This window comes from Recurvomyces mirabilis, assembly GCF_035927965.1.
Source record: "Recurvomyces mirabilis strain CCFEE 5264 chromosome Unknown scaffold_19, whole genome shotgun sequence".
In the NCBI taxonomy this organism is placed as follows: domain Eukaryota; kingdom Fungi; phylum Ascomycota; class Dothideomycetes; order Mycosphaerellales; family Teratosphaeriaceae; genus Recurvomyces; species Recurvomyces mirabilis.
This window is the reverse complement of record NW_027041953.1, coordinates 421,691-445,177: the sequence shown is the minus strand read 5'-3', so window position 1 is coordinate 445,177 and position 23,487 is coordinate 421,691. Positions and strand designations below refer to the sequence as shown.

At 54.3% G+C, this 23,487-nt stretch overlaps 9 protein-coding genes across 9 annotated transcripts; 7 read left to right on the top strand and 2 right to left on the bottom strand.

The window, feature by feature from the left end:
* Positions 1–100: 100 nt before the first annotated feature.
* On the bottom strand, positions 101–1,905 carry ZRT3 (Zinc transporter; the record flags this gene model as incomplete). The annotated part of the gene is made up of 2 exons (XM_064839901.1): positions 101–1,657; positions 1,720–1,905. The coding sequence occupies 2 exons, from the start codon at positions 1,903–1,905 to the stop codon at positions 101–103; spliced, it is 1,743 nt and encodes a 580-aa protein (XP_064692660.1).
* A 517-nt stretch (positions 1,906–2,422) lies between these two features.
* LTS14_007208 (uncharacterized protein) lies at positions 2,423–4,495 on the top strand (the record flags this gene model as incomplete). Its single annotated transcript, XM_064839900.1, has 1 exon — positions 2,423–4,495. The coding sequence occupies one exon, from the start codon at positions 2,423–2,425 to the stop codon at positions 4,493–4,495; it is 2,073 nt and encodes a 690-aa protein (XP_064692659.1).
* A 3,227-nt stretch (positions 4,496–7,722) lies between these two features.
* Positions 7,723–8,990, top strand: LTS14_007207 (uncharacterized protein; the record flags this gene model as incomplete). Its single annotated transcript, XM_064839899.1, has 2 exons — positions 7,723–8,230; positions 8,287–8,990. The coding sequence occupies 2 exons, from the start codon at positions 7,723–7,725 to the stop codon at positions 8,988–8,990; spliced, it is 1,212 nt and encodes a 403-aa protein (XP_064692658.1).
* A 670-nt stretch (positions 8,991–9,660) lies between these two features.
* On the top strand, positions 9,661–10,286 carry SBH1 (Arf guanine nucleotide exchange factor sbh1; the record flags this gene model as incomplete). Its single annotated transcript, XM_064839898.1, has 4 exons — positions 9,661–9,663; positions 9,824–10,028; positions 10,097–10,192; positions 10,252–10,286. The coding sequence occupies 4 exons, from the start codon at positions 9,661–9,663 to the stop codon at positions 10,284–10,286; spliced, it is 339 nt and encodes a 112-aa protein (XP_064692657.1).
* Positions 10,287–11,376: 1,090 nt separating this feature from the next.
* Positions 11,377–12,404, top strand: xyl1 (D-xylose reductase; the record flags this gene model as incomplete). Its single annotated transcript, XM_064839897.1, has 2 exons — positions 11,377–11,418; positions 11,475–12,404. The coding sequence occupies 2 exons, from the start codon at positions 11,377–11,379 to the stop codon at positions 12,402–12,404; spliced, it is 972 nt and encodes a 323-aa protein (XP_064692656.1).
* A 382-nt stretch (positions 12,405–12,786) lies between these two features.
* LTS14_007204 (uncharacterized protein) lies at positions 12,787–14,666 on the top strand (the record flags this gene model as incomplete). Its single annotated transcript, XM_064839896.1, is given in 2 exon segments — positions 12,787–12,947; positions 12,959–14,666. The coding sequence occupies 2 exon segments, from the start codon at positions 12,787–12,789 to the stop codon at positions 14,664–14,666; spliced, it is 1,869 nt and encodes a 622-aa protein (XP_064692655.1).
* Positions 14,667–15,402: 736 nt separating this feature from the next.
* On the top strand, positions 15,403–17,908 carry LTS14_007203 (uncharacterized protein; the record flags this gene model as incomplete). The annotated part of the gene is made up of 2 exons (XM_064839895.1): positions 15,403–16,649; positions 16,702–17,908. The coding sequence occupies 2 exons, from the start codon at positions 15,403–15,405 to the stop codon at positions 17,906–17,908; spliced, it is 2,454 nt and encodes an 817-aa protein (XP_064692654.1).
* A 77-nt stretch (positions 17,909–17,985) lies between these two features.
* Positions 17,986–19,236, bottom strand: LTS14_007202 (uncharacterized protein; the record flags this gene model as incomplete). The annotated part of the gene is made up of 2 exons (XM_064839894.1): positions 17,986–19,049; positions 19,110–19,236. The coding sequence occupies 2 exons, from the start codon at positions 19,234–19,236 to the stop codon at positions 17,986–17,988; spliced, it is 1,191 nt and encodes a 396-aa protein (XP_064692653.1).
* A 636-nt stretch (positions 19,237–19,872) lies between these two features.
* LTS14_007201 (uncharacterized protein) lies at positions 19,873–23,085 on the top strand (the record flags this gene model as incomplete). Its single annotated transcript, XM_064839893.1, has 5 exons — positions 19,873–19,910; positions 19,963–20,072; positions 20,133–20,404; positions 20,454–21,597; positions 21,653–23,085. The coding sequence occupies 5 exons, from the start codon at positions 19,873–19,875 to the stop codon at positions 23,083–23,085; spliced, it is 2,997 nt and encodes a 998-aa protein (XP_064692652.1).
* Positions 23,086–23,487: the final 402 nt, after the last annotated feature.

Genomic DNA, 23,487 nt, shown 5'->3' with positions numbered 1-23,487 from the left:
ATTCATCCAAACATCTCACAAATTTCCAAAACCCATCTCACCTCACCACCCACATTCAAGCAGTCCACATTCAAGCAGTCCACATTCAAGCAGTCCACATTCAAGCAGTCAAAGCACTACTAACCCCCATAACCCCCATCCCAACAACCGCAGCCCCCAAACACAACCCCCTCCGATGACTCAACCCCACCGCCTCCCCAAAAAGCTGCAACCCCACCACCGCCAAAATCCCACTCGTAACAGCAAACATCCCGCCATACACCCCCTCCCTAGGCTCCCACTTCCCATCCCCCGCGCCCCAGAACCACAGCGCCGCGACTCCGGCCCCTAGTGGCTGAGATAAACCGCCTAGGACGAAAGCCACGAGCATGGCTTTCAAGCGGTTATTTAATGCGAGGTAGAGCGGGAGGGCGAGGGCGAAACCCTCGGTGATGTTGTGGATGAACAGGGCGAGGAAGACGGAGAGGCCGAGAGTTGGGTTGGCGTGGTTCGTGGCGTAGGTTATGAAGCCCTCGGGGAGTTTGTGCAGGGCGATGGCGATGGATGTCTGGAGGCCGAGCGATAGGAAGGCGTTTTGGGGGACGTGGTGGTGGTGGTGGTCTGGTTTCGTGTCCTCGTCTTCATTTTCGGGATCGCCGGAGTCGTGGTCTTGGTGGTCGCTTGGATCGTGATGTGAGCCATTGCTAGGGTTCCGGGGGTTGGGGGGGCCGTTGGGTGTACCGTTGGTCTTGGGGGTCGATCTACTACTATCGTTCGAGTTTCCTCTCTCCAGATCCTCGATCCCGGCGAATATCTCCTCGAGCTGCTGGGCCTGTCTTGCAGAATCGCAGGTATGCGGCTGCGGTCTTCTTCTCGGCTCCACCCGAATATCCTGCAATAAAGGCGTCCTTTCCGTATCCGCAGTGGGGAGCGCGCCCTGCACAGTCGCCCGCTCAGAAAGAAGAGGACGTACGCTTCTCGCGCTAGCTAGTCTTGCAGGAGCGCGAAAACCACCCCTTCCACTGACATTCTTGAAACAATCTTGGCCGCAGGGTTCGCTGTAGCCGTAGCAGGGTCCGTCGCAACCGCAGGCTTCCCTGACCGGGGTAGATGTTATACGCGTGATTGTGCTGGTTAGTCGTTCCTGTAGTGTTGGTCTTCTAGGCTGTTCGGCGAGCAGTGGTCGAGGTTGTGCTTGTCCATTGGCCAGGGTCGGGATTTCGGCTGGAGGTTCAAGAGATGATTGTTGAGGTCTGAAGATGCCAAAGTATGACGATTGTCTTCTCCCTGCGGATGGGGAGTTGCGGTAGTTGCTATTGCGCCAGTGCATATGTCCCGGCAGCGAACTCAAGCGCTGGGAGGCCTGCGGTCTTCGTTGTGCTGGCGGATCTTTATGCTGGTGCTCGTGCTCAGTCGCATCCCCATTCTCATGAACATGGCCATCAGTGTCCTCATTGTGTTCCTTCGCCGTCTCGTCACCCTCATCATCGTGAGAGTGCTCACAGTCCACAACATGGGAAGGAATGAACCGATGAATGATTCGTGAGACGATAGTAATACCCACCACACCCCCAAGAAAACACCCAATCATGATCCACGTCGCTTCCTTGGGAGCGAAGCCGCCTTCTTGGAGAGATTTCTTGGCGTTGGGAAGCATACTATACAAAGCCGAAAACATCTGACTCAACGTAAGCATAAAGTACACCAAGAGAGTTCCAGTATGGGATAATTTATACATACCATAACGCCAAAACTTAGACTAAGTGAGGCAGAGAGGAAAGTATCACTATCCTGGATCTTGAAATCTCGCTTGCCTGGAAATTGGCGGACAATGATGTCGACGCATATGATGGAGGCTCCCAGTACGCAAGCAATGCCACTTAAGACGGTCATTATCCAGCCCCGTTCGTCGTTCGAGAGACCCATATTGGCGGTATCGAGCTAGGGTAATTTCCCAGGATGTTACAATTGTGGATTTCGAGGGTGTAGATGCTATACAGTTGGATAGAATGCCTACGTTATTTTTCAAGCCGCTCGAATAAGAGACTGGAAGTAACAGCCTCACTTCTTCTGCCCTTGTTCTGGTGACGGCCGGCTCAGGCGAAGATGTCCAGATGGAGTTTGATCCTCCACGTCCGGGGAGCTATCGTCTTTTACCGGGAGCAGCTGTCGATGAGGCCAGAAGTTGTGCTGATGAAGGTGCAAGCGTGATGCGCCCATGCGATGCTCTCTCATCAAGGTGCGTGGCGCCAACCAAAGTTTCCGAGCAGTTGTGGCGCAAGCTTCACGCACGGACGTTATCGAAGAATGACTCGCATGTGACGATGACGTTGTGTATATCAAATATTAGGCGTATAGATACTTGGCAAGGATTCGAGACTTGAGTTCCTAGTGCGGGCAGTGGAGTGGCGGGAAGACGGTTTTGTAAGGACAAAGGCATAAGATGGCTCAACTCCAGCCCAAAGCAGCCGACAAGCTACTCCAGCGACCACTGTACGTCTTCGATCTGCCGGAGGGGTTACTTTATACACTGCAACTTCGGGTACAGTCTATAGTAGGGTCGGCAGAAGAGGCAGAAGTGCCAACACCGACCCCCACAGAAGGTCAGACAAATGGCAGCCATGATGATCCCACCAAGGCCTCATTGTCGTGCGCTCTATGTAGTCTCACCTTCACCAACCTCCAAGAGCAAAGAAGTCACGTGCGATCAGACCTGCACGGCTACAACTTAAAGCAGAAGTTACGGGGGAAGAAAGCGGTGGGCGAGAATGAATTCGAGCGGCTAGTCGGGGAACTGAACGAAAGTCTGTCGGGCTCAGACGACACTTCCTCAGAAGACGAGGACGGGGCAGAGGATGGCAGCAGACCGAAGGACACCACACTGAATGCGCTTTTAAAACGCCAAGCGAAACTTACAGACGGTGATGCGGACGATGCGCCCGTGAGAAGGAAAAAGGACAGTGGCAAGCCACCACTGCTCTGGTTCACGTGCTCGAAACTGCCATCGAATACACGTCTCGGCTTCTACCGCGCCGTCTTCACCAACACCGAGCAAGCGAACGAGGGAAGTCTAGTTCAAACCATTCAACAGAAACAGCTCGCACCAAAATCGCCACCCAAGCAACCACCGAAGCCGAACCCCTCAGCAACAGTAGCAGACGACGAAGAAGACGGTGGCGTACCTTTGCCCACCACCATCACTACTCTGTCCACCCCCACACCAAGCCAATCCCAAGGACCTCACTACTTCCTCTGCATGATAGGCGGCGGCCACTTCGCCGCCATGCTCGTCTCCCTCACCCCCAAATCCAGCAAGCAGTCCGGCATCGAGGACCGCTCCGCCACAGTCCTAGCACACAAAACCTTCCACCGCTACACCACCCGTCGCAAACAAGGTGGTAGTCAAAGCAGCAACGACAACAGTAAGGGAAACGCTCATTCCGCCGGAGCGGGGATAAGACGTTACAATGAGACTGCTCTGATCGCGGACGTGCGAGCTTTACTGGCGGAGTGGAGAGCTTGGATTGACAGTGCCGAATTGCTGTTTGTCCGAGCCACGGGGTCGACGAATCGTAGGACGCTTTTTGGGCCTTATGAGGAGCAAGTACTGTCGCTCAAAGATGAAAGGTTAAGAGGTTTTCCCTTTTCGACGAGGAGGGCGACGCAGAGTGAACTGATGAAAGGGTTTGTGGAGTTGACTAGGGTCAAAGTCAGTGTTGTTGATGAGGAGGCGGAAGCCAGACGAATAGAAGAAGCCAAGGCCGCTGCGGCGAGGAGGAAGGATGCTGCGCAGAACAAGCTCGATGCTTCCACGGCGGCGAAGAAAGCGAACAAGCCGTTGAAGCAGGACGAGGAGGCTGCGGTGCATACGACACAACTCCAAGCTCTGATCCGACGATCCAAAGCACCCGCCCTTCTGACATACCTCCAAGCTAACAACCTCTCCCCGGGCTTCCTCTTCCACCCGCCGGAGCAAAACCATCATGCTCCAACGCCATTACATCTAGCCGCCGCATCGAACAGCGGAGCCTGCGTCCTCGCTCTACTAACAAAAAGCGAAGCGGATCCTGCGATCAAGAATGGCGAAGGCAAGACCGCCTTCGACATAGCCGGCGACCGCAACACACGCGACACCTTCCGCCTCGCCCGCAATCTCCTAGGCGAAGCCCGCTGGGACTGGCCCAGCACCTCCATCCCCACCCCCCTCTCCCAAACCGAATTCGACGCCCGCTCTCTGCGCGAAAAAGAGGAAAAAGCCGCCGAGGAAGCGGCGGAGAAATCGCGACGGAAAGCCGAAGAAGAGCGGATTAGAAAGGAAGACCAGGGGAAGCAGGGTGCAGAGAATGAGAGGAAGTTCGGGAAGGGGAATGTGCTGTCGAAACCCGTGTTGACGGCTGAGCAGAAGAGGCAGTTAGAGGGCAGGGGGATGACGGAGGAGATGCGGATGAGGTTGGAGAGGGAGAAGAGGGCGAGGGCGGCGGAGGAGAGGATTAAGCGGATGACGGGGCAGAAATGAGGAGACTATTGCTGTTTCATGGCATTTGAGATGGACCATTTGCCGACGAAGTAGAGGGCGTGGCCAGGACCCGATCAAATATCCATTTTGATGGTAAATGTGATGTTACGATGATTCCTGTCAAGATGGATAATCATACCATGATGAAAATATGGGCACAGCTCTGACAACCACAGACGCATCCTCCGTTGTCAGCAGCAGCGCCGCCTCCTTCAACCCCTTCATCTCCCTCCCCTCCCCTTCTGGCTCTCCAGTCGATCCCGAGATCAATCAAATGCCCCACGTGCGCGCAAAACAACTCCGACCCCTGCTTCCGCACCGCCAGGGCCCTGGCATCCTTGTCCTCAAGATCACCAGCGCCCCACGACCCATCACCCCATCCTCCCACACCCCAAGAGACGCCCTTTCGAATCTTCTCCTTCCGCCATCTCTCCGCCGACCGCCGCAACCGCGTGGAACAAAAATCACAAACCCACCCCCCCATCCCCCATCTCCCTTCCACCTCAACAAAGCCCTCAAGCGGGTGTAAACATCGACACCCCACACACCTCCTCCTCCCAACCCTCTGCTCTCGAAACTCATTCACATATTTCCGAATCGCGGTCCGCTCGCAGAGCGAGAGGTTGTGGAAGGCTGCTTTGCCAACATACCATTTCGAGAGGGGGATCAAGTGGTAGAGTGCTCGATCGACTAGTTTTAGGGAGATAATGCTTGAGAGGGGGAGGTGGGTTAGGATGAGTTGGAGGAGTTCGGGCGGTAGGGAGTGGAGGTTTGGTGACGCTGTGGTGGTCGCTGAGGCTGTGCTTGTAGCACCGGATGGCGGAGATGTGGTGATTGTCATGGCTTTCTTGGAAGGCGCCGGGGATACCGTGGTGGGCGGTTGTTTTGTTGAGATGAGGGTACTCGATGACTGATATCTTTCGAGTGAGGTTTCAGGCGACCACCACGAGGAGCTTATGCGGGCCTGGGCGAGACGAGCGAGCTCGTAGTCGCTCGCGGCTTCTGCTATTTGTCGTTGAACGCCCTGGACCAGTGGTCACGAGCGCGATGTTGCGATGGTAGATAGCGACCTGGTCTCGATATTGTCCAATGTTTCCTCAAGTCGTAATCGTCAAGGTGTAGACTGTCGACATACTGATATTGAAGCAAACATGTGAAGATCACATAGTGAAGACATATAAAGGAATTATACTGAACCGATCTATCTGACATGTTTGCGTCGAGGTTGTGCGCATCCAGGCATGTGCGCATCCACCGCGACACACTCACGGTCGCGCATGACACCTTGACAAGATTCGCGTTTGGGAAGGAGCACCGTACCTTAGACTTACCTGCCCCTTGATGGTTGTAAGCAGAGCCCAACAAGCAGGCGCAGTTGTGGCAAACACGAAGCCGAGTTCTGAATGTAAGTCGGCAACACAGAAGAACGAGTCGGGAATGCCTTGATATCATATTCGTATAGCCAGGCATAGTATGTCAAGTTAAGTCCACTGGAGACACAAGGTACTCTGAACGACCTTCCAGCAAACCCAGGACAATGGGCCATGTAGCACGAATGGAGCAGTCACACATTGACCAGCAAGCCACGAGTTTTGAGTAGTGGTGTGGTTCGAACCGAAGAGGGATCCATCCTCCAGATGACGAGAGAGGTCATCCTGTCAGATGGCCATCGCATTCAGTTCATGCTTACCCGAGTCAGGTGGGAGGAGCAAAGTGTAGCAAGAAGTCGACGTGCATGATGCGACTGCACGGTCCGTACCGTCGATGGCCGCAAGATAGCCCTACGAAACGATTTCTGTTCCGGATTCTAGACCGTGCCTCATGTTGGTCTTTTCCGTGGTCAGAATGAACGGCGTACGGCTGTGCGCTTGCGAACCGACGCGAGCTGGATGTCATGCGACAACCCGTACCTTCAATGCCCAAGCGGAAAGTCTCACCAAGCTTCGGGTAGCTTTGACATGTGATACGGTTAGACTAGCCAGCCGCATTAGGCGCGCAACTCCGATGTGTGTGTGTGTGTGTGAGATCGCAAACATGGGTGCGGCCGTCCTATTCAGCCGGTGGGACAGCCTTGTGAGCGAGGGTCTCGATAGGCGATGTTTCCAGTATGGCTGTGTTCGATGCCGCTGCTGGTGATCGCTGTTGCCCGCTCTATCCTTCAAGCCAGTACAGAACACCACCAGGGAGTCGGTCCGAAGCCATGATGTCGACATCTTGATCGTGCCTCTCGGATCTCAAATTTCTCCGCTCGACGAAGTCTGCAGGTCACTGAAGACGGTATTGGTCATCATGCACCGCTTCGATGCAGCTCTAGGCGCGGGGATGGTTGCATACATATATGCAGAATTACCGCCGGACGCTTGACACCATCGTCCAAGTCATCATGCGTGTACCGACGAGGATAGCAAGCGATCATACAGCAGATCTCGTGATCAAGTAGCGTCGTACAGGAGGTAGAGAGGGATTCATGCGGTAGAGCGAGGGACGAACCGATCAGGGTTTTAGGGTGTGAAGGGCGGCTCGACATGTGGAAAAAAGCTTGGCTCCGCTGTGGCGCCTTCGTCGCGTGTCGTGTGAATGGCACTTCCGAGGGTATTTCTTCGGGCGGGACTGTGAAGAATGTCGCGAAACCGTCTGATCTCGCTCGTTTGGTAAACCAGATTCATGGGGACAGGCGCGATAGCTGTAGTCGCCTTTTCGCATACCGGATGCATCTGAATGGGAACCCTCGATTAGAAGGCCAAAAAGGCTATAGGGAAATGAGTGTTGAGGCTAGCAACTTTTTGGGCGGAGATTTGGCCAGCGCCAGCAGAACTCCTCCCACCTGCTCGTCCCGCATTCGACCGATAGTCCTTCCCTTCTCTTTGCTTTCGTGTTGTCGTTAATTGTGTTGTCGTCGCCAAAGCCGTTCCTTTCCAGGTGTTGATTTTGAATACGAGGTGGTTGTTGTTGTTGTGGAAGGTGAGTCGCATGCCGTGGACCCATGGTCCCTATTCCCGCGTATAGTGCCTGGACCTCGAGGCTCAAACTGGTACCTTATACGCCTAACGGTCTTGAGGGACAAGAAGCGTGGAGTGATTTGTCGCGGCGATAATGTTCTCATACTCGGTCATTCAGAAGACATTTGACGACAGACGTTCCTAACAACTTCACACAGACGCCATATTTGCTTTCGAGAGCTCGAGTCCATATACCCTAATTCGACTCGAATACACTACTACTACGATATGTCATTCTACGATAACGACGGTGGGGCTTTTGGTCGTCAGTCTTCATGGGAGCAGCCACCGCCGCCGTCCCGATCTGGCACCGGATCGTCAATGTCTCAGCCCCAGCAATCCGAAGCGAACGCCTTCGCATCGCAGTTCGAAGAGATCGACAGAGCGACCGATAACCTCGTGCGCAGCGGCAAGATGTTCCCAGGTCAGACGCCGGGTGGTGTGCCCGGTACACCTGGTGGAGGTCGCAGAGATAGCGTGCCTGGTGGAGGTAGGGGGTATGAGAACTTTGGTAGTGGAGATGCGAGGATGTCGGGACCTTCGAGGCATCAAAGCATGAGCGAGTACGAGGGCGGAAGGCCGGGGTCGGCGGGTCTACAGGGCTACTATGCAGGACAACGGTATCCGGGTGGGAGGCAGAGTGAAGCGGAGCAGATGTTGCAGGCGAAGCGGAGGATGGCTGCTGCGAGGGAGAGGGAGTTGAGGAATTACCATCAGGAGCAGCAGTACAACCGAAGTGAGTAGGACAAGATATGTTGGACGTGCGCTCTGATCACTGACTATGGACAACAGCATCCGCACCGGGCGTAAAGACTGATCGCGCGATGAGCCCAACCGCTATGTCCGAGGAAGACCGCCGCGATCTCATAGCCCGCCAACACCGTGCTCTGTACGGCGACAACGCCAGCCTCTACACCGCTGAGAGCGCACCACGCCCACAAAGCCAAGATGCACGATCCGCCGCATCCGCTGGACGTGGCCCTTCACCACTAGCGTTCGATCCCTACGGCGTTCAGGCACAAGGTGGTGCCGAGAACGCGGTCCAGATGCCGCCGCGCGACCGCGCCGAAAGTACTGCAAGCCCGGCCTCGAATACGCTAGCACCACAGCAGCAGAGTTTTGGCTTGTTGGGTGAAGCGCAGTCGGCAGGCCGCACCTCCAATTCTTCACCAGGCGAATCACCGCCCTTGACTCAGAACCAAAAGAGCGCAGGCTCCGGCGTGGCACCAATCGGCACGCGACCGCTTCAGCAGCAACAACAGGGCGTGAACAAGCCTCGTTCAACAACACCTCTTACCCCTTCATCACTCAGCTATGGCTACACGAGCGATAACCAGCAGACGTCGAAAGACGACCCGCGCTCGACTTCCGCTGCTTCTAACCCGGGACTTGCTGCTGAAAAGGGTGTCAGCGGGTTAGGAAGTTGGGGCGGTAATAGTGCTATGTGGGGTTCTGGGAAGAACACTTTGGCTGTGCAGCCGTCGGTCTGGGGTTAGTGGTCTCAGTCGAGGGCAAAGTAATAGGTGAGGCGTCAGTGACATGAGCATCATGTGTTTTGACGTGTGAAGGAGTCGTGGGGCACTGTGGCTTTGTCAGGCTGGGGTCTGTTGTGTGGGATTGATGATTCTAGCAAGCGCGTTCATGCGGTTATCTGCTTGAGTTTGCTTTTCACATCAGGCTTCGGATCTGCGTTCATACGGGTTCATTTTTTGAGGTTTGCAACGGTCTGGGTTGGGTCTGCGGGTTCATGTTGGGCATGGGATGGGAATGGGCATATTGGTGATCGTGCTTCTGCATTATACCATGCTGCGTAATTTGTCGCGACTTCGGGCATGGCTTAGGTACTCGGGATAGGTTGAAAGCATTGTTTCACTCTTCCACATGGCCCTGGATGTTAACTCATAGCCCCGTGGCTGTGGCTCAGTACCTGACTGTCACGTGTATTTCCCCACACAGACCATTTCGGCGCGGATAAAGGTGAAATCCGGGGCATCGAGCTACACCTGTCCTGTCTCGTACGTGCCAAATTATGGTACATCGACGAATCCAGCATCACATCTCCGACTGTGTCCATTGAATCTTCTCGAATAGTCTAATAAGCACAAGAGACGATTCGCGGCCACAATCACCGATTTCTGGACGGCAATACTGTCGTCATCTTCCACCATGGTAGGTTCGCTCTCTTGACAATGACTAGAACATGGAGAGAAGACATCACACATGATCCCACGAGCGGCGTCTGGCGTAGAAGTGATGTCTACCTCATGATCCACATTCTTCGGCGGAGCCACAGCCAACCCTCGGACACATGCTAACATGAACACCACAGTCTTCTCCTCGCCCATCCTCCCCTGTCAACACTCCCTCGTCCACCGCGACCACAACCGGCCGTCCTTCCTCGCCAAAACCACCAGGAGGTCCCGCGACTGCGATTAGGAGAAGAGCTGCTGCGGATCGAGCGGACAAGGTTGCCAATGCTAGGCCCTCGAGCACGCGAGCAGCTGGCGCAGGCGGAAGCAGCAGCACTATGTTGAGTACGTCAAAGCTCACATGATGATGCACGTCCCGCGTAGATGGGAGCGTTGGCTGACATACGATATAGGGCTATACACGGATGAGTCGCCAGGCTTGAAAGTTGACCCTTTTGTGGTTATGGTGTTGTCCATCGGTTTCATCATCAGTGTGGTTATGTTGCACAGTAAGTCAAGACCGTCGTTTACCACTGCTTTGAAACATCAATGCTAATCCCGCTCGAAGTCATCGCGAAATTCACGAAGCGATTTTCTTCATAGCGTTCGAGCAGTCGTCTCAACGATTGGCACAAAGCACGGCGTTTGGGTGGCAGGGAAAGAAAGACTTGGTCTGGTGCTGCAGCATGTACCCCTGTAACATATGGCGGTGAGAATATATGGTTGCCAATATGTGTTCGCTCTTGCCCTTCGACCGATAGTCGTTCTATAGGCTATCATAGCCAAGCTTACCCTTTCCGTCTTCTGGGCACAGCTGGTAACATTATTGCGGGCGAATTCTGGCACAGGCGCTCTCGTCCTGCAGCGAGCCTATGACTTTGTGCAAGGTCATGTCCAGAACAGCCTACGGAGCCATGCCCTTTCAATTCGATGCTACTGCAGTCTTATCGTCCACCCTCCCAGTGAAACAGCCCACATCACCTGCAAGCTTCCACGAGCTCCATGTGTCTATTCTACATGCAGCCTTGCCGCCACGGTGCTTCACTTCCCGTTGCAAGAACGGGCGTAGTCAGCCGATCACAGCCTACGCCGATCGCATACAATCACGCACCAGCCTCGCAGCAAAGGAAACCCGATCTGCCTCGAAGACATGCCTTGCACGGTTTGTCTGACTTGCCCACTTTCTCACGATTTTATCCGGCCGCTTCTTTCAGCCGCCGGTCCCTCTCCGGGAACCTCCGACTCCACTTGAACGTCAAGATGCGATCGAACAAGCTCACCAGCGCCTGAATGCGACCCCCACCAAATCGCGACCCCTCACCAATCGACTCCAATGTTGACGTGCCAGGGGCCGTCCTTGCAACATGTTTAAAGGTGCCAGGCTGCCGGCAGAATGGACGACGCATGAAATTTCTGTATCTGTGTCGTTGGTGCCGAGACGGCCCAATCTATTGAAGGCGCGGTCATGAGTTTGCTCAAACCATTCGCTAGGTAAGTGGAGGCCCATCGTGCAGCACAAGTGTCTTCGTTCCTGGATGCACGCCGAGAACGCTATATAGATAGGCTTTCCTGTCCTGACGTTGATGTGCGGCTTAGAACTACTTTTTTGTTTCGACAGTCGACTTTTACTGCACGAGCTGCTTTGCCCAAACCTGTATTCGCCAGACAACCACAACTCATCAGAACATACGCGATGCCTTCTGCACCTTCCGTCAAGCTTAACAATGGCAAGGAGGTTAGTTTGTTTCAAACGAGAGTTAAATGTAGATCAGAAATTGACGAAATTGGTAGATGCCTCTTGTAGGCTTCGGCCTCTGGAAGGTTGACAACGCCACTTGCGCCGATACCGTCTACAACGCCATCAAGACTGGCTACAGGCTGTTCGATGGCGCCTGCGATTATGGCAACGAGCAAGAGGTTGGCCAGGGTATCAAGAAGGCCATTGACGAAAAGCTTGTGAAGCGTGAGGAGCTGTTCATCGTCTCTAAGCTTTGGAACTCTTTCCACGACCGCGAGCGTGTGAAGCCTATCTGCAAGAAGCAACTGCAAGATTACGGCATCGACTACTTCGACCTCTACGTCATCCACTTCCCAATCGCGCTCAAGTACGTCGACCCCTCAGTCAAATACCCACCAAGCTGGACCAGCGAGGCCGACAAGGTCGAGGTCAGCAAGACTCCCCTGTCTGAGACCTACGCCGCTATGGAAGAGCTGTACAACGAGGGTCTGATCAAGGCCATCGGCATCTCCAACTACAACGGTGCTCTCCTCCTCGACCTCCAGCGCTACGCAAAGACCATGCCCCAGTGCCTCCAGATCGAGCACCACCCATACCTCGTCCAGAAGGACCTCCTTGCCATTGCTGAGGAGCTCAAGCTTACCGTCACCGCTTACTCCTCTTTCGGCCCAGCATCATTCGTCGAGTTGGACATGACTTCTGCCAAGGACACACCTCTTCTGTTCGACCAGCAAGATGTTCAGGCTATCGCCAAGAAGCACAACAAGAGCGCCGGCCAGGTTCTCCTCCGATGGGCGACCCAGCGTGGCGTAGCTGTCATTCCGAAGTCCAACAACCCGGACCGTCTTGCGCAGAACTTGGATGTCTGCAGCTTCGATCTGGAGAAGAGTGAGATCGAGAAGATTAGCAGTTTGGACAAGGGTTTGCGATTCAACAACCCGCTCAACTACGGTCTTGCTCAGATCACTGGTATCTTTGCTTAGATATGAGCTGTATAGAGCATGATCGTGGCCTGTGAGTGCGCAACGGCTTGCTGAGTGAGTATATAGCTGAACAACACAAACAAGACATATAAGAAACCTCATGCAGTAGCTGCAAGCTTTTTCGAAGCTCTTTGTTTGGTCGCCTTCGAGTCACATGTCCTCGTTGCCTGATGAGTAGTGGGGCGAAGCTGCAGCCTGCAGCCTGCTGAGTGTGGCCTGACGCTTTCACCGGTTCAGCCACCACCTCTCATGCACTTTCAAGCACAGTGCATGCGAGGCTACAGTGGAAACACCGCAAGTATCAACCTCTTTTGATTATTCTTCCTACACATACCTCTGCCGTACACAATACCACATTTCAAACCATTCATGTAGGGTCAACATGGCGGAACTCTCCACGCCTGGTGCCGGCCTCGCCACCTCTGGTGTTGGCAGGCTGCGGGCGATGCAAGATGTGCTGTGGCGAACGAGTGTAGCTATGGGGACTGAGTCGCCGGAGATAGTGGCATCCAATTTCCTTACTGCGATCAAAGAAACAGGCATGTGTGAAACAGGACAGCCATCGATCATCAGCTAACCGTTCCCACAGGACCACGTCTCAATACTCTCATCACACTAGTTGTGCCGTGGGCGATGCTGGCAGCAGCTTGCTGGAGATACGACTTCCTCTGTCGCGGATACGATGCGGCGAAGAATTACCTGGCGAGCTGCGTCTATGCATCCATCGTGGTCCCTAGCGACCATCAACTTCATCAGCAAGTTCTGCAATGGATGCTGGAGAACGTGCCGCAGAACCATGTACGTAGTCTGGCGGTAGTCCCACGTATCGATCCTCCACAGTTCGCCGTCGACCAAATGGGTCGTCAGTTCAAGATCAAGAACAAACGCTCCAAGGTGAAGATTCCTGTCGAAGACTCGGAAGATTCTGATTTGTCAATGTCTTACTTACCAGCGATCGGGACCTATGCATTCAACTTCAGAGGCTACCGTATGACTGTTGAGCGGACACAAGCAGAGTCCAAACTCGGCAGGCATATGATGGTCGACCCGATGTTGCCGCCACCGTCAAGGAGGGAAGAGTCCATACTGATTTCTGTTCGATCGTTGTGGAACGGCGTGCAGCCTATCAAAGACTTCCTCGAGCATATCGAAGCCGAGACTGCAGCAGCTCGGGAAAACAAGACGACGATCTTCAGGCCGTGGCCAGATGCTCGCGGTTGGGACGTTGGTGTTTCGCGCGTAGCTAGAACCTTGGACGCGGTGACATTGCAGAAAGGTCTCAAAGAAGCTCTGGTGCAGGACGTGGAGGCATATCTCCATCCCAAGACTCGACGCTACTACAACAATCGAGGGATACCCTGGCGTCGAGGCTACCTGTTCTTCGGTCCTCCGGGCACGGGCAAAACGAGCCTGGCTACTGCACTTGCTGGCCACTTCGACCTGAATGTTTACATGGCTAGTCTGTCGTCTATGTCGCTGAACGATTCGAAGCTGGACAATCTTTTCTCGATGCTACCACAGAAGTGCATGGTACTGCTCGAAGACATCGACAGTGCGGGTGTAAAGCGAGAGAAAATGGCGGCACCGTCGAAGAGACCACCCATGATGCCGATGATGGACCCTTTCGGTAACATGCAGACGGGGGAGCTGGATGGGATTACCTTGAGTGGTCTTCTGAACGTGATCGATGGTGTACGCGCTGCAGAGGGCCGTATTTTGATCATGACGACGAACCATCCGGAGACTCTTGACGAAGCGTTGATCCGGCGTGGCCGCATCGACCAGAAGATACATTTCGACTGCGCTTCGAAGGAAACTTCGGTGAAGCTGTTCACGCAAATTTTCTGCAAAACGGCTGACGAACTGCTTGATGGTGAGATACCGCAAGATGAGGCAACTGTGGCCAAGCTTGCGAAGGAATTTGTGGCAACCGTCGAAGAGGACTCCTTCACACCAGCAGAAGTGCAAGGCTATCTAATCGACCATCGCACGAATCTTGAGCAGGCTGTACAGCAAGCATCAACGTACTTCGAGCAGTTGCTGAATAGCAAGATCAAAGGTCTGAATGTGCTGAAAGCCGCGGAGTCAAGTTCAGAATCAGACTCAGATAGCGCCGACGAGCTCTCGCCGGAAGCTCTCGCCGACCGAATCTCGAATGCCGGTGTAGGAGACCGGATGGTGGACGGTGTCGCCAAGAGCGGTCTGCTCACACCGGATTCTGCTGATCATGAGAAGACCAAGGCGTTGGAAATTGCTGCGTAGAATGCTGCATCGAAGGCACGATCAGACGAACTGAATCGGCTACGATGGAACATGATAATGGCGCGAATGCATTATGAGTCCGATTATATGCATTGAGGAGCATGACCTCGCACTATGTGGTCACGCTGGTGATAGCGGTGCAAAGATGAGACGCATACTGAAGACGAGGGCGCTGTGCTTGGTTCGCTGTACATGGTAGCGGCTTCATCATTTGGTCTGGCGATGGAGCGAGCAGTGTGCGTTCCGTGTCTGCTCTGCAGTCCTGCGATAGATGGACGGTAAATGTTGTGATGATATCTACCATCAGCCGCAAGAATGCCGAAGGATCAAATCGCCATCCGTGCGCTGGAATCCTTCTCGCTTGGCCTCACACGTAGCTCCTGCAATACCAAATCGATGACTTTGCCCGACACATCGCATACAAGCTCCTTGGCATAAAACGTAGCGTGCGTTTGTTCCCAGATGCTCTGCGCATTCGCTTCGAGTGATCTATATTGAGACGTTCCATGCAATTTGGCGTCAGATCATTGGGTGGTGGCCTTTGGTGCCTGTTTGATATTTGTGCTAGCCACGCTGCTAATGTGATCTTTCAGGTTGGCACTGCCGGCATACTTTGCACAGTAATACGAGGCCTTCATGCCGGCTAGTTAGCTGAAGAGAACAACAACATGCACTTCATTCCGTCAAGCCCCCTTAAGGCAATCGAGCACTCACGGCTCTTTGTGCTGCAATCAATATGCGGCTTTTCGATCTGCCACCGCCATTGATTGGACAAATTGCCATATTGCTAGTATCTGCTTCTCCAGGCACAGCAGAGTTCCTGAACTTTAGCACGACAAGCACCACTTTGACTTCGGAGGTCAATGTAGGCTCTTATATCGTTTCGGGTCTTGGAGGAGCAACAGAGACATTAGATACCACCTCGACACCCTTACCAGTCGCTACGAGCACGGGCTTCGACTACGCGTCAAGCTGCAATGCTGCTTCATATTCATATAGTAGTGCTTCATCCGCATATGGCAACGACCACTACTACAACGTAACAAACACGACAACATTTGAGTACACCTATACAACGGCACCAGCACCACCTTCATCCCACGCTACCAGTCTGACCAGCCTATGCGATGGATATCCAAGAGTCGTGGGCAAGGCCACGATCTCGAATGCTAGCTCAAGGGTAGTAACATCAGCGACGACATATCCGGTCACATACTCAGTGGCTGCAACCGATTATACCAGCCCGTCGCCGTCGTGCTATATCGGTACAAGGGACTGCAGTCTACTGTGGAACTCCTACAGTACCTCCCTTAGCTCCGCAGCAGCTCAAACCGATGGCTACTATGACAACCCCCCACTATGCGAAACCAATACCGCCACCACGACGTCTGCTACTACATGTACGGACTGCCAAATCGTGGCGGCAAGTGCACGATTACTGTACTGGCCGGTCACGACTGTGCCTGGGACTGGTGATCTCTGTAACAAAAGTGCAGAGACCATCACCAAAACACCCACTGGGCCCCCGAGTAGTTTCGTGACAGCCGGGATCACCATAACATCACCGACAGTAGCTCTGAGCTTCGGAGGTCTGCAAAGGCAAGACGACTGTGGAGCGACGACCGATACTATCGTTGCAGTCAATCCAGACGAGGTTTTCACGGTGCGAGGATACCACGCACTTTTTTCGCACTACTCATTCAACTATGCCGATTTGAACTACAGGTGTGCCTCGAACACAAGCAACACGTCTGGTACACCAGACTGGGAGCGCGACGACTGTTATCAAGCTGTGCCAGCTGATGCATACTTTGCTGGTCTGCAAGAAGCTTCCAACAATTACATGCGCCAGAATGGCACCGAGGGCTTGACGATCTGGCCGGACTATCATCCGCAGGTGATGGTACCAGATACTATGATGCCGGCGATCTCGAGTATTTGGGGTAAAGGTTGCATAATCCATCCGCTTGGTGTTTGGGATCCGTGAGTACCGCCTAAAGAGCAGTGAACATCATGGTGCTGACTCCCGCTTCAGACCGGTAGCACTGACTCAGCAGAGCGAGATCGACGGAGTGACCACACCCGCACATGCTCCAGCGACGACAACGACATCAGAAGATCCCGGTGTTACCGCCTCAGGACCTGTCAAGCTAAATCCACAGGAGACCGCGGTTGGGCCCACAACACCGACGCAGCCTTCGCCGACCACGAGCTCGACGTCTATGAGCGTTGTGACAGCGGCGTACCCGCAAGTAGCCTCGACGCAGACCAAGCTCGTCGGGCCCGGCAGTGATTCTGAGAGTTCCACGACCATTATCCTTGCCCCGTCACCAATAATTGCCGTGACTGGGACAAAGCTATCGGTGCCGGGAGAAGACTCTGCGAGCCCTGTAACGGCATACTCACCCGCCATCGCTGTGACAGGCACCAAGCTTATCGTTTCTGGAGGCGGATCTGCAGACCCTGGTACAACTTCTTCGCCCTCGCCTAACAAAGAAAGCGCGGCCGGTGTGCTGGTATCGATACTCGGTGGATCCTCTCAGCAAGATGCTGTGCAACAAGCTTCTCGCCCGCAGGATCCTGGCCAAGCTTCTCAAGGACCTGCGAGTGCAGTCATGTCCATACTCGGCGACGATGCTCAAGCACGACAAAGCCAAGTGGCCAATGATCCAGCTGCTGGCGGAGTGAGCCAAGCTATTGGGGCAGGCGGCGCTCATGCGCCGATCAATCAGCAAGGCAGCACAATATCCGCTATCCAGGACCCAGCCTCAGCATCTCTATCCCAAGTCATTGCTTTCGGCTCTCAAACTGCCACAGTCACTAGACCTACGAGCTCGCCCGGCGTGGCTATCCTAGCGGATATCACTCTCTCAGAAGGAGGACCTGCGGCTACGATTTCTGGTCACTCAGTGTCCGTCGCAACTGGTGGAGTCGTGCTTGTGGATGGCGTTACGGCTTCTGCTGCGAGCCTCAGTGGTCATAGTAATACTGGTTCTGCTGGGTCTGCTGGATCTGCGACGACTAGTAACGGTAGTAGTACGAGCTTGTCTGATCTGCCGACAACCAATAGGGTGTCTGGAAGTCAGACTGGTCCAGGAGCAGCGAATCCTTCTAGTGCTACTGGAGCCAGTGCTAGCGGGACAACGAACTCAAGCAGTACGGATGAGAAGTGGTCCATGTTCGGTATGTCCGCGGTCATGGCTGCGATCATGGCTGCGATCATGGCTGTGATTGTGTTATAGATGAATATATAGATCTTGCGATCATATTAAACCAGATTCAAAACTTATCTATACAACCGCTCACTCTCACAATTACCCTACCTCGCCTTCGCAGGCTCAATCCTCTTCCTGGTAAACTCAATCATAGCCCTCAACCCGCCCTGCCGTTCCGCCTGCCCATTAGACAAAAACAACTTGACGACCGGCCAAGCATGGATCCATCCCTTCTCCTCCAGCACCTCCACCGGGATCCCGCCATCGCGTAATCGAGATATCAAGTCCCGCGCATCAGGCGCAAAGACTTCCTCCGCTCCGTACACGAAGAACCAGCCTAGGGTTGGGGAGGCTCGTCGCCACCATGCCATATCTGCACACAGGCCCGGTGAGACGAGAGGGTCGGTGCCGGAGGCTTTGGAGCCGATGTACTGGCTTCCGTAAAGATTCAAGCTGTCTTGGTCCAGGTAGTCGGAGGCAGTATTCTTGTTGTTCTCGCTAAGGATTATGCTCCAAGGAGATATTGGTATCGCCACCCCAGGTAGTTTGCCCCTCATACCGGAGTACTTATCCAACACAAGCAGTAAACTCAGGATAAGCGTCGCGCCCGCCGAGTCGCCACTCACGCAGATCCGACTCGGATCGCTGGCGATGGAAAGACAGTACTTGTACCCCGCTAGCACCTGCTGCACTTGCGTCGGATAAGTCGCTTCAGGGACAAGCGTATACTCCAGCGCGAATAGCGCCGGATTCTCATACCCAGCGTCCTTGAGCAAACTCACCCACGCGAGCAGGAATTCCATATAAAAGTATGCACTTCCCATACTGAACCCTCCGCCATGACAATAGTAGACCACGATATCCGGCCGGTGGGAGGCATCATGGATCATGTAGAGGCCTTGGAGTTGGTCCGCAGGGCGATGGACTTCGCGCCAGTAGACGGGGGATTTGGTGTAGCCGTGGCGAAGCATGCGGAAACGGAAAAAGGGGAGGGCGACGGGTTTGGAGAAGAAGACTTTTCCTATTGTGGCGGGGATCTTGGCGAAGGCGTAGCGGACGCAGCGGATTACGACGTCTTGGAAGAGAGTGGCGTTTTGGACGAAGCGGGAGCGTTGGTAGCGCGGGGTGAGGTAGCGTTCTCGGATGAGTTGTATGGGTAGCACGAAGACTGGGTCGGTGTCAGTGATTGTGTTTATCAGCTTTTGGGCCTGAGATGTGGTAGGCATACGTAGATGTGGCAATGCTTTGAGAGCACACGACAACGTCTCAATGATTCCGGCGTGGATGAGTAGTTGTGGCGCGAGGAATATTAGAAAAGCAAAGCAGTCGACCCAGGCAATCTGACTGAGTATCATGTTTGCGACGCCCGAATTGAGAGCGCTGATATATACAACGAGAAGGCACAATGGCAAGTAGTACAAGGTTGATGTAAGTGAATGGACGATGAGGTCAAATGCCATTGGCAGAAGTCAAATCGGCTAGACCGCATCTGTCCATTGTTTCTTGATTTGAACAGGCAGAGGGTGAGCGAGTGTCATGGTTCTTCCACTACTTCTGTGACTTGCATGCTTCGTTGTGCTATTGTCAAGTAGAGGAGTGAAAGAGTGTCGAGCTCATTCACCTTGTGACCTCAAAAATCATTCCATGGCGGTCGTACCTGGGCGGCGAATAACTTAGCGTGCGTTGCGAGCTACGGGTATGCGGCTGCTGCCGAACCTTATTGGATTTATCTCTGGCAAGCGCGACTCAGGCAAGCTTCACGATCAATTGGAAACGATGGCACGCGACAAATCATACGCAGCTTGACACTTTCGCGGCACGACCACAACTCCTAGCGAGGCCGGGGGGAGACTTCCGAGAGATAGGGCGACGGTAACTATCAATCACGGATGGCGAACGCGGCCCACTGAACATATAAGCAGCGCAAACATATTGCTCCTGGTAGCTCTTTCCAGCATACGCACGAACGATCAAGCATCGCGCACGCCGACATGGCCTCCCTCGGCGAGACTGCGGTGGAGATGAGGAAGTAACTTCGCTTCAACCATACTCACCTAATCCTCCGTACTGACCCGTGGTAGCTCCCTTGAACTTGATGAAGTGCCGGCAAAGCTACGGTGCTGCAACTGCAACAAGCTCTGTATTGAAGGCGTGAAGACTCCATGCTGCGAGCAAAACGTCTGCGGACCATGTGAGTGTTGTACAGCGCAAGCTCTCAACGTCACTGAAACCGTCGCTGATAATTATGTAGGCTCGCTCGAATTAGGCGACACCTGCCCCGTTTGCGGACACACACCCATCGATGGTAGCGCATGTACCCCCAACAAGTCCCTCCGCGTGACCATTAACGCGTTCATCAAGACCGAGCTCAAGAAGAGGGAGAAGGCCGCAGCACCTCCGGTCACTACGCCAGTCGTGCAATCGATAGAAACGTCCGCCACTACTGGGGCAGCTGAGATCTCCGAACTCCCTGCTTTGGAGCGGCCATCGAGTGCACAGGGTGAGGTGGCTACTGGTGCAGAAGTATGTATGGGCTGTCAGCCAGCTTGGTTCATGTGCTAACCGAGAACAGGCTCCCGAACTTGAAATCGCCGCGGCCGCCGTCGAGCCAGATGCGAACGGCGACGAGGAAGAGTCGGAGTATGACGAAGATGATGACGTGAAGATCAAGACCGATTACGATGAACGTCAGCATCAGCAAGAGCAGGAGCCAGCGAAGCAAGATCCAGCCGTCAACGACCCGAACCCGCAACAGCAGATGGTAAGTCAGGAGCAGCTCGCGGAGAACCTACAGGAGCAAGGCGACCAGCAACAGAATGGTTACGAGAACTATGACCAGCAGAGTCAGCAGAACGGCTTCGCAAACGGCGGCATGAACAATTTCAACAGTATGGGCAGCTTCAACATGATGACCCCGATGGCCATGGGTGGTTTCGGTGGCATGATGCCAAACATGATGGGTAAGTTCCGATCTCTCTTCCGTCCTCACAAACGATCACATTGGCTGAGACGTGCTTCGTCAGGAATGTCCAATATGATGGATCCATCGATGATGTTCAATGCTGGTTTTGGAGGGATGGGCATGGGTGGCATGATGAATATGGGTATGGGTATGGGCAACGGCATGGGTGGCTTCAATCCAGGCATGATGAATGGCGGCGGTGGCTACAACGGTGGTGGACCCAACAATGGCTTCAATGGCCCGAATGGGTATAACAACCAAAACTACGGAAACCAGAACCAGATGAACCAATCGTTTCGTAATGATCGTGGTTTTGGCGGCCGCCCTTATGGTCGCGGTTTCAATAACCGTGGTCGAGGCTTTAATGGCGGCTTCAATCGTGGTGGCCGAGGTGGGTATGGTTTCCAGAACCAGAACCAGAACCAGAACCAGAACCAGAACTTCAACCAGCAGCAGCAGTACGGCCAACAGCAGAACCCGAATATGATGAATCAACAACAACCTACTGCGGACATGTCTGAGCAGAGTGTGACTTCTGGTGGCCGTCGTGGTTCGCCTAGCTATGAGCCAATGGACGGTGGAAGCGTCGACGCCACGAAGACACCACGTGACCAAGACACGACGGAGAAGGGCCCCGATACTACTACTAATGATACAGCTAACACTAACGAGACAGCTGCCGAGACTGACGAGCCGAAAATGAATGGAGAAGAGCAGAATGAGCACTCTGCGGAGGTCGGAGAAGATGACCAGGGTAAGTTTGCGTACCGTGATGCTTCTTTGACAAATGATTGACAAGTTTACGCCAGGTACAGCTCAGGTTGGTGCGCCAGAAGAACAAGCCAATGGCGATGCGTCATTGCAGCAGAATGGGTACGCCGACGAATCGATGTCGTTGAATGGCATGGACGCCTCTCACCAGGACCAAGCCTACGAAAACCAGCAGAACTACAACCAAAATTCCACGTTCGGCCCTCGTGGTCGTGGTAATTCCTTCCGCGGCCGAGGTGGCTTCAGAGGTGGTCGAGGAGGCTTCAATGCTATGCAAAGCGAGGCAACAGACCTCACTCCCACACCCGCGCCTCCTGTCAATGCGCCGTCAGGTCCTAAAGCTATGCGTGAGGGTCGACCTAACACGGGATTCTTCGCTGCGAGGCAACAACAACAACAACAACAACAACAACAGCAACAGCAAGCCGCGGCTCTGGCTGCGCAACAAGCACAGGCGAGACAGACACCGTCGGTCGCGGCGAAGGATGAGAAAGACTATCGTGAGACGGAGTACGATCATCGCTCACGCTCGCGCTCGAGATCGAGGGACAAGCATCGTAGTTCTCGGCGTCATAGGCATCGAGATGGGGACGATGAGTACGAGACTGAAGAGCAACGTCGGCATCGCAAGGACAAGGAGAGGGAGCGTCGACGTAAGGATAAGCGTGACCGGGAGAGCAAGTACGACGATGACGAGGAAGGCGATCGGTCCAGTCGTCGCGGCGATGGCAGATCGAGAGATGAATCGAGGGATGATGAAGGTGATAGGCGCGAATCGAAATCTCATCGTGATCGTGACGGGCGTAAGAGACGTCATCGGTCGCGCTCGAGGTCGCCGGAGAAGGCTGTGGCTGGCGAAGATGCTGGCTCGAGGCGGAAAAGCAAGAGCGATCGTGGTGGGGGGAGTGGAAGATATGACGATGAAGACAGTAGTCGGTCGCGCAAACACTCCTCGCGTCGAGAGGAGGGGTCCTCGCATCGTCATTCCCGCGAGAACGGCGCTCGGAACGGTAGTAGTAGGAGAGAAAGCGGGATGAAATCTGTCATTGAGCCCGAGAGCGACGAAGTGGGGTTCAAGATCAAGGGTTCCACTACGAACAACAACAAATCTGCCGCCATGCCACCGCCTTCTGGTCGTCGTGGTGGCGGACATCATGATCGTCGGTCCAGCACGACGGATTCCTCGGCCCCTGGTCTGCCGACTCCGGGCTCCAATGATCCGTATGCTGAGGAGCGGGAGAAGAGGACTGCTGAGCGGGTCGCCAAGGAGCAATCGCGGCGGTCTGGTGGTGGTGGTGGTGGTGGTGGTGGGAGTGGGAGTTCGTTGGGCAAGCGTATGTCTAGGGATGGGGAGGAGGATGGAGGAGGTGAAGGTGGTGGGCATGGGAGTGGTGGGTCGAGTAAGAAGGGGCGGAAGGAGAGGAAGGCGAGTGTGAGGTATGAGGACGAGTTGGATGGGTATCATCGTTGACTCCCGCGTTGAGAATTGTGTGATTGGCGGAGCTGATTTGCTTGCTTCTGGCCGTTCGCTGAAGGCGCGAACGTTACTTGTCTTAACAGCGCGCGAGCGAAGGAGCGAGGCGTCTTAAGCGCATGGGAAGGGTGGCGCTCACTTCTCATGCGATCGCGCTGCTGTTGCCTACGAGTGCCGGGTCATTAAGGGTCGCTTCGGCCGTGTATCATAGTGCGATAGCGAAGCAGACAGACAGCAGGGACAAGAACTACTATCATGGTCTTGACTCTCCTCTCAGCCCACAAGTAAAATGATGCAAGGCATCATAAGCGTTTGGTCGTGTTACAGCAAGTATCATAGTACATTCAAAACAGAATATCATCGGTTTCGTCCACATCGTGGTACTCATGGAAGCCGGAC